Consider the following 9,215-nt stretch of genomic DNA (forward strand, 5'->3'; position numbering starts at 1 on the left):
CTGACTCCCAAGCCAAGCCAGGCCTGGCACCATCATCGTCATCGAGCTCCATGGCATCTAAAGACAAAGGGTTCAGGCAGCCTCTGTGTCCTGCTGTGCAGGCTTTGAGCTGCCCCTGGGGAAATCTGACCAGCAGGTTGTGGGCAGCAGAACAAGCTCCTGTGGAGACATGGCTGACAAGAGCTGAACAAGAGAAGCTGACCAGCTGGGACCTCGCTGACCTGCTGGGAGAGAAACCAGAAGGAAACCAGCTGAAAGTTGCAACAAGATAGTGCAAACTCAGCTAAAACAAAGTGCATTGGATGTGTTTGCACAGGGGTTGTGTGTACAGATACTCCAAAGGGAATAGTAACAGCAACCTCATGGCCAAAGCCAACAGGTCTTTTAGACTGTACCAGTGAGTCTGGGAGTAGCCTCAACAACGCCCATGAGGAATGAATTGGAATGAGGGTCCTTCTCAGGGTCCCAGCCAAGAGACAGGCTGGCAAGGAAAAGGGAGCTAGCTGTGTGTACATCTGCTGCCTTCTCTCCTGGACCCAGGCATGAACGAGAGGAACAGTGCAAGCCAATCCATTTTGGTAAAAGTTCAGGTCAACGTTTACACAGAGAAAACCTGGCACAGTTACACTGGCCCTTCCTCAGCTGTTGATTTTACCTTCCTTTGACATGGATCTAGGCACATTCTCTCCTACCCAGTCTTTCCTCCCAGCCTCACAGCTCTACTACATCAGAAACACAAGCTGGAAACATCTCCCCTGCTTTGGCAAACAACGGAAAGGGCTTTCTCAAACCCTTCCCTGCTCCACCGGAGCGTCAAGGGACGGGAACTCCCAAAGGCTCTTTCACAGGCACTGCCCTGAACCCCCCACCCCCCCACTGCTTCTCTACCAGTGCACAAAGAGATTAGGAGGAGCTTCTGACATTAGACAAGTAGGTTTTATCCAGGAGAAGCCCTTTGCCTTCCAGCTGGCAAACCAACAGAGCAGCTGCAGGCACAAACCACCACCCTACGCACAAGGAAAGCACAACAAGTCACACAGGGCACCCAAGAACACCCAACCATGGCTTTCCACGTCAGTTCTCTGTATGAGCAGTCAGTTCTTTTGAGTCAGAGGCAGAAATTTGAAGTGGTTTCTTCTTCCCCAACTTGGGAGTCTCCTCCAGTCCCCTCCAGGCTCTGATCCCAGCCCACTGTTCACTCTGCCCATGGCTGTCTCTGCTGCCAAAAGCACCCTGATTCCTTGTCTCTCTCCACTCCATCCACTTTTAACAACTGCCTTGCTTTGCTTTCCCATTAACACTTCTGCCTTCCATCAGCAACACACAACCCCATCCTCCCACACAAACAGTTCCTACCAGCCTCGTCCTCAGGATCTCATTCAGCCCAAGCCAAAGGAGATTTAGGGAGACCTTTTTCCCGCTAAAGCAAGACATCAACACGTGGGATCTCTTCAGCAGGCTTTGCCTTGCTAGTGAATAACAAAAATAGCACTCTATGCCAGGACAGTGCCAGTTCCCAGCTGAACTCACCCGCTGCAGACACTGGATGCTTGCAGACAGGATAGTCTGAGGCCCACACACACACTCGCTGCCAGCTCGCCATGAAAACCCTGGAGATTTGTTCCCCACACATTCACAAGGCCTGTTGCAATCTTCCCCCACAGCTGCTGGGCTGTTCCTCCTGGCCTCTGGCTACGTTTCTGTACTTGGTTCCATTGACTCTTATCTCTTTGTCAACTTCCATCTCTTCCCTCAGCGTTGGGGTTTGAGTCGGGCTGAGCTTGAGGAACAAAGCGACTCGGTTTTTGGGGGGAGCAGCAGTAAATATGGGGTGGGGGGAGGGGGTTTTGGGGGGTGGTGTCACGAGTTCCTGCTCACAAACACTCAGATTGAAACTCCTCGTGGGGTTTCATCCTTCGAAGCGCCTTTTTGGGGGGGGGAGGAGCGGGGTTCCTCTAGAGATTGATGTGACTGGAGAAGCATCTCAGCTCATTTTGCCTCACCTCGACCCCCCTCAACACACCCATCCACCCCCACCCCAGGGGCTCTTTAAACACAGCTTTTGGGGTGTTTAAATCCTTTTCCAAGCCACCCCCTGGCTCCAGTGAGATTTTATCCCCCTGGGGGAGGATCCAGATGAGGTTTGATGCCGCTTTCCCTGGGGGGTGTTTGGGGGAGGGGAGTGTTTGATCCCATCCTCAGGGTGGGGGAGACCGAGGTGACGCTGATTTGGGTCCAAAAGAGCACAAAATGGGGTTAAAAAGGAGACCACGAGGTGCTCGAGAGCATCCCCCTCCCTCGATAGCATCAGCCTCCTCCCCTCAAACCCCTCCCCGATCCATCTCAGCCAAACGGCTTTCGGGGTGGTTGCGAAGCGGATTTGGGCCCGGAACGGGTTAAAAGTCGCTTTATTTGAGCCTTAATTGGCTGATCAAAGGTCTCAAGAGGGAGCTGAGGTTTCGCTGGCCCTGGACAGAGCTTCTCGAGGAGGAGAAGCTGCTCCTCAGAGGGTTTTCGGGGGACTGTGCTCAATTCTTTCGAGGTATAAACTCAGGATTTGGGGGATCCCGTTCCCCCCCCCTTCAGTTTTCTCTTGTTTTACCCGTTTTTCCTCAGTTTCAGGGTTAAATCCCAGATCAAGGGATGGGTTTGGGTTTGATTTTTTCAGGTGTTGAGGGGGATGGGGCCGAAAACCAGCTCCGTTTTGGGGTGGAATCATTTGTTTTCAGCCTGAGGGAGGTTTGGGGGTGGTCAGAGAATCATTTCGGATGCTGACGACGTTCCAAACTCTCCTTTCCCCTCCAGGCTCAACTCTAGGAGCAAAAACCACCCCCGGGGGCTGCAACCAGGGGGGCTGCAACCATCGCCCCCTCTCCTTCCCCTCTGTGCTCAGCTCTGGGAGCAAAGCCCCCCCCCAAAGGGCATGGAACCAGGGGGGATTTAATCATCACCTCTCCTCCCCTCAGGTTCTTTCCTTCCTCTTCCCTCCCCTTTCCCTTCTCCGGGTGCCAAGCGAAAGCGTCCGAGGAGGTTCCAGAGCTCTGAGGTGGGGGGGGTCCCATCCCCATGGCCTCGCCGAGCCCCGTCCCGGAGCTGCCCCGCGAAGCTTCGTGTCCCATCTGCCTGGAATATTTCCGGGAGCCGGTTTCCATCCGCTGCGGCCACAATTTCTGCTGGGGCTGCATCAGCCACTGCTGGGAATGGCCCACGAGCAGCTTCTCCTGCCCGACGTGTCGTGAGACGGCGCCAGAGAGAAACCTGCGGCCGAGCCGGGAGCTGGAGCGGGTGCTGCGAGTAGCCCGGAGGCTGAGTTTAAAAGCGGAGGAAGAAGAGGGAGAGGAGGAAAGAGGAGGAGGAAGATGCCAGAAGCACCGGGAGCCTCTCAAGTTCCTCTGCAGGGATGAGGGAACCACGATCTGCGCCATGTGCCGCGAGTCGCGGTCGCACCGCGCTCACACGGTGCTGCCGGCGCGGGATGCGCTCCAGGAGCACAGGGTAGAAACGGGGGCTTCGGGGGGCTTTGGGGGTCGTTGTCAACCCCTAAACGTGTGGCAGGAGACAGACCCAACCCCCAATCAGGGTTTGATAATCCCCTGGCAGCCTCTGCCCTGCTCCCTCCCCTCTCTCTGCCCCTTTTTTTCCCCCTTTTCCCCCTCTTCTCTGCCCTGTTCCCCCCCCCCCAAACTCCTCCCCACCCTGGGGGGATCTTTATTTGTCTCCCTTTCAGGGACAAATCTAAACTCAGCTGCAGACCCTAAAGGAGACTCGAGAGCAGCTCCTGGGGCTCCGGGAGGTGGAGATGAGGAGAAGTTGGGAGTATTTGGTAAATGGGTTTTAGCTTCACGGGGGGTGGGGGGTTGGTGTCACCATCCAGGTGATGAAATTAATACCAAAACAAGTGATTAAAAGGATGGGGAATGTTTATTTCTGGGTGTGGGGCTCTGCTTCATCCTCCTCATCCTCCTCCCCTTGTCCCCTCCTGGCAGGAGCAGACTGCAGCCGAGCAGTGACGGGTTTTCTCCTCCTTCAAAGGGCTCCGTCTGTTCCTGGAGGATTTTGTCCATCTCCTGATGGTCCATCTGGGGCACCTGGAGAAGGAGGTGGAGAAAACCCAGGAGGAGAAGGTCACCTGGCTGACCCAGGAGATCTCCCACCTGGAGACGCTGATGCAGGAGGCAGAGGAGAAGCTGCAGCAGCTAGAGGGAGAGTTCCTGCAGGTGAAGGGGGAAGGAACAGCCTGGGACATCCCCTCCTGGGGCCAGAGCATCCCCTCCTGGGGCCAGAGCATCTCCTGATGGCCCAGGACATCCCTTGCTGTGCCCAGAGCATCTCCTGATGGCCCAGGAAATCCCCTCCTGGGGCTAGAGCATCTCCTGACGGCCCAGGACATCTGCTCCTTGGGCCAGAACATCTCCTGATGGCCCAGGACATCCCCTCCTTGGGCCAGAGCATCTCCTGATGGGCCAGGACATCCTTTCCTGGGGCCAGAACATCTCTTGATGGCCCAGGACATCTCTTCCTGTGCCCAGAGCATCTCCTGGCCCTGGGTGTTGTCCCTTGCCACAACCAAACCCACCCTTGGGCTCCTCTCCACGCACTGCTGAGGCTTTTTTATGGCTGCCAAGACCCATTTACTGAGTTTTCTCTCTCCTTCCCAGGACATCAGAGGCACCCTGAGCAGGTACAAGGCTCCCTCAGCTTCTCCAGGATGGGGGGAAGGAGGTTGGACCCTCGTGTTCCTCAGCAGAACCTTCACAGAACCTCACCCAGAAGCCAAACATTTGGGCTTCCTCAGGGCAAGGTGGGCACAGAAGGTCTCCTGGTGTGTTTCTCTCCACCAAGATGAATCTTTGCCTCCTTCTGTCCTTCTCCAGGCTGGAGGAGGAACGTTTCCAGCAGCCTCAGTCGCCTCTTCCAGAGCTGGAGGAGAAAATCAGTCACTTCAGGGAGAAAAACGATGCTCTGGAGGGAACCCTGAGGAGCTTCCGAGGTACCAGGGTGGGGAAGGGGCTGGTTTTGAGTCACTTGGAGGGTAAATTGGTGGGGGTTTGGGGGTTATAGGTGTGGCTTCAGTGGGGAAGAACCCACCTGCCCGTGCTGATGTGAGTCTGTGTCTCCTCTTCTCCCCCCATTTCAGACACTCTGATGTTCCAGCTGCCTGATAAGGGTGAGTAAATCCTCACCTCCTGAGGGCTGGGTGCATGGGAAGGGCTGAGGGAAGGCTCAGCCCACCCTGGTGATGGGCCATGAGTTGGAGGGTCACCTGGGGAAGATGCCAAAGCAGGTTCCTCTTGATCTGGGGGGGCGGGGGGGCACAGGAACGTGTCCAGGAGGGTTTGGGAACCTCCAGAAAAGGAGCCTCTACATCTCCCCTGTCTCTCTGGAGCTGGGGAGCCCCGAATGACCCCCCCCAGGACCTGGCCAGTCCCTCCCCCTCAGCCTGGTGATGGGGCTGAGGATACTGCAGCAGGCAGAGCCCTGGGGAAGGGGGTTGGTTTCCCTCTTTCACTCTTCTCCTCCCCCTTTTCCAGTGAAGGTGATGTTGGATCCCACCATGTCCCACCCTCAGCTCGTGGTGTCAGCAGATGGGAGCAGCGTGAGGTGGGAAGAAGCTGAGCAGGACCCACCTGAGTGGTTTGAGGTCGACCCCCGTGTCCTGGCCCATGAAGGAATCACCTCAGGGAGATGCTGCTGGGATGTGGAGGTGACCCCCAAAGGCTCCTGGGCTCTGGGGGTGGCCAAGGAGTCCCTGAGGAGGGGGGAAGAGGCCACCACCAGCCCTGAGATGGAGCTTTGGTCCATGGGGCTCTGTGAGGGTCAGTTTTGGGCTCTCACCTCCCTGGAGCGTGTCCCCCTGCCCCAGACCCGGGTGCCCAGGAGGGTTCGTGTCTCCCTGGACTATGACAAGGGTCAGGTGGCTTTTTTTGATGCTGATGAGAAGATTTTGATCTTCATTTTCCCAGCAGCTTCCTTCAAAGGGGAAACTCTCCATCCCTGGTTCCTGGTCTGGGGTGAGGGGTCCCAGATCACCTTGTGCCCCTGAACCTTCTCCTTCCTTACCCCAGCAGGAGCTTCATCCTCCTCCCATCCCCTATCCCAGCACTTCAGAGGACTTGCTGCCCTCCTAAATTCCTCACTGGCCCTTCTGGCTTCTCTTTTCCCCACCCTCAGAGAAGCCCAAAGGGTCTGACATCAAATCTGGGGAGGCAGCAGGGGCTGGGAAATGAAGCCACATCTGCCCCAACCCACCTCCTCCTCCTCCTCTTCCTCCTGCCTTGGTGGTGTTTAGATGAAGTAAAAGAGGTTTCCACGTGCCACAGTGTCGTTCTCTGCCTGGTTCTTTGATGGGGCAGGGAGGGGTTGTTTGGAGGGAGGGGGAAACAGGGTTTTGTGGTGGCACAAAGCCTGAGATTGGACCCAGAAAGGTCCCACGAGCCCCAGGGACCTCCCTGGAAGAAAATGAGGAGAAATGGGAGAAAATAACAGGTTTTATTGTTAATGATGGAGAGGGAAGGGGCTGCAAGGCTGTCAGTGGGAGGAGGAGGAGTGAGGAAAAGGGTCTTGGCAGCTTTGCCACGGGTGGACTTCCCATCATCCAGCCTCAGGATGAACATCCAAAGCCTTCAGGAGCTCTGTCTGTGCCAGAGCTGCCTCGTTTTGAGGTGAAACTGTAAGCTTTTGGGCAACTGCACCCACAGGGAAGGGGAAAGGAGGTAAAGTCGTGGGGAGTGATGGGTTCTGGTGGGGAAAGGGGGAGGTGAGAGACACAAAAGCGCAAGGGAGGACGTGGGGGTGACTGAGAGGGGGTGTGAAAGTGTGTGAAAATGGGGTGGGAAACACTGCTTTTGGTGCTTTTGGTCAGGGTCTGAGCCTGAGGTGGGATTTGGCCCCCACCACCCAGAGCCAGGGCCGGACCCTCTCCCCAGTGAAGGCAGCACGTGAGAAGAGGAACATGAGCCCCCCCTCCTCTGCATCAAAAAAGGCCACAGACCCCCCAGCATAGTCCAGGTGGACACTGACCCTGCGTGGAACCCACCTCAGGGGCACCAGCGTCACCTTACGGGGGGTCAGGGCTCGGATCTGTCCCCCCCACTTCTCCACCCCCCAAATCCCACCTTGAGGGGAGAGGCTGAGCCTCCCTTTCCTTGGGACTGACTCTCGAGCCACCCCCACTGCCCAATCCCCGGCCTCACCCACCTCCACGTCCCAGCAGTGCCTCCCCCCCGCGAAGCCCGGCCAGCCCAGCACGAAGGGCCAGTACTCGAAGCGTTGGGGCGAGTCAGGGAGCTCCTGGGGGCTCAAGCCCCCTCCTCTCCTCACGCTCTTACGGTCCTCAGACAGGATGAGCTCGGGGTGAGCGGTGTCAGGGTCCAGGGTCACGATGGCTGGGGGTGGGAGGGACACAGAGAGGGGGAAAAAGGGGGTCAAGGGGGGGGCTGGTGGGGGGCAGGTTTGGCTACCAAAAGGTACTGGAGGGGAAAGGTGCTGGGGATGAGATGAGAAAATGTTCTTAAGCCTCCCTAAATTGCCCCAAAAAAGGCACAGAATGGGGGTCAGGGGCTCCTGCAGGAAGCTCTGCAGATAAAGCAGAGGGATCTGCTTTTAAACCTCCCCAAAATGCCCCAAATTGCCCCCAAAACCCCCAGAGCAGGTGCCAGGAGCTGCTGCAGAAAGCTCCGTGCATTTGAAGCCAAAATAAACACTGAAAGGGGGGTGAAAATTGCTGAAGAGAAGAGAAATTGGGGTGTAAAGCAGCAAATCTGGTCAGACCAGGCACGGGGCGGGGGGTGGAAGGAAAGCAGCTGGAGGCTGGAGATGAGCCAATGAATTAAGGCTTTTGCATCTTTGTGTGGTGCAAAGGAGTCTGGAGGCTGAGGCTCAGCCCTGGGGGAGGTTCCTGCAGCTCCAGGGCTGAGAAAAACCCGTCGGGTCACCCAGATTTGCCTGTTTCCCTGGGGTTTGGGAGGTGTTTTGGGTGGGCTGGTGAGGCTGCTCTGGTGTCCTCAGGTGAGGAGGAGCTGAGCACGTCCTTCAGCCCTCAGGCTCCTGCAGGGGCTTGGGGCAAACCCCACAGAATCCATCATGGGATGTTTTTCTCCCGAAAATGAGGTCAGTTGGGGGTTTTTCCTCCCCCAAACAAGGTCAGTTTGACTTTTTCTCCCAAAAATGAGGCTGATGTGTGGCTTTTCTTCCCAAAAACAAGTCAGTTTGGGTTTTTTCCTCCCAAAAATGCCAATTTAGGGGTTTTTCTCCCCACACTGAGGTCAGTTGGGGGTTTTTTCTCCTCTAAACAAGATCAATTTGACTTTTACTCCACCAAAATGAGGTTGATTTGGGGTTTTTCTTCCCAAAATGAGGTCAGTTAGAGTTTTTTTTCTCCCCCAAAATGAGGTCAATTTGGATTTTTCTCCCCAAAATGAGGTCGGTTTAGAGGTTTTCTCCCCAAAAAGAAGCCAGTTTAGGGGTTTTTCTCCCCAAAATGAGGTCAATCTGGATGCTCTTCCCCAAAATGAGGTTGGTTTGGGGATTGTTTTCTCCCCCAAATCAGCTCTATCGGGATTTTTCTCCCCAAAAGGATGTTGCTTTGGGGCTTTTCTCCCCAAAATGAAGCCAGCCTCTTCTTTTTCTCCCCCAAAGGCGGTCAGTTTGGGGCTTTTCTCCCCAGAGCAAGGTCAGTTGATGTTTTTTCTCCCCCAAACGAGGTCACTTTGGGTTTCCCAACCCCCTCCAGCCCCTCCCCGGCTACCTCGGAGCCTCCTCAGCGTGTCCTTCAGGATGCTGCTGCGCCAGGAGCTGGGACCCACTCGCTCTTCTGCCTCAGCTGCAGCCCCAGGCAGCTGCAAACTCACTTTCTCACACCTGGGGGAGGGAAAACCAGCCCCAAAATAACCCCAAAACAACCCTAAAAAGCCTCAAAACAGCTCCAAAACAACTGATTTTTATTTCTCCCCCTTTCCCCTCCCCCCTTTCCCCTCCCCCCTTTTCCTTCCCCACTTCCCCTTTCCCCCTTTTCCTTCCCCCTTTCCCCCTTTCCCTTTCCCCCTTTTCCTTCTCCCTTTCCCTTTCCCCCTTTCCCCCTTTTCCTGCCCCCTTTCCCTCTTTTCCTTCTCCCTTTTCCTTCCCCCCTTTCCCTTTCCCCCCTTTCCATTCCCCTTTTCCCCCTTTCCCTTTCCCCCTTTTCCTGCCCCCCTTTCCCCCCTTTTCCTTCTCCCTTT

General features: G+C 56.0%; 1 protein-coding gene and 1 pseudogene across 1 annotated transcript in view; one reads left to right on the top strand and one right to left on the bottom strand.

Moving 5' to 3' along the window:
* The first annotated feature begins 3,066 nt into the window (after positions 1–3,066).
* LOC133626294 (E3 ubiquitin-protein ligase TRIM7-like) lies at positions 3,067–6,043 on the top strand (annotated as a pseudogene).
* An 815-nt stretch (positions 6,044–6,858) lies between these two features.
* LOC133626255 (E3 ubiquitin-protein ligase RNF128-like) overlaps positions 6,859–9,215 on the bottom strand; it is a 7,283-nt gene continuing 4,926 nt past the window's right edge. The window contains exons 6-7 of the mRNA XM_062003889.1: positions 8,747–8,852; positions 6,859–7,385 (exon numbers count right to left, since the gene is read on the bottom strand). Coding sequence (XP_061859873.1) covers positions 6,859–7,385; positions 8,747–8,852 — 633 coding nt within the window. The remainder of the gene's footprint in view (positions 7,386–8,746; positions 8,853–9,215) is intronic.

The sequence above is a fragment of the Colius striatus genome, chromosome 10 (assembly GCF_028858725.1).
Source record: "Colius striatus isolate bColStr4 chromosome 10, bColStr4.1.hap1, whole genome shotgun sequence".
NCBI lineage: Eukaryota > Metazoa > Chordata > Aves > Coliiformes > Coliidae > Colius > Colius striatus.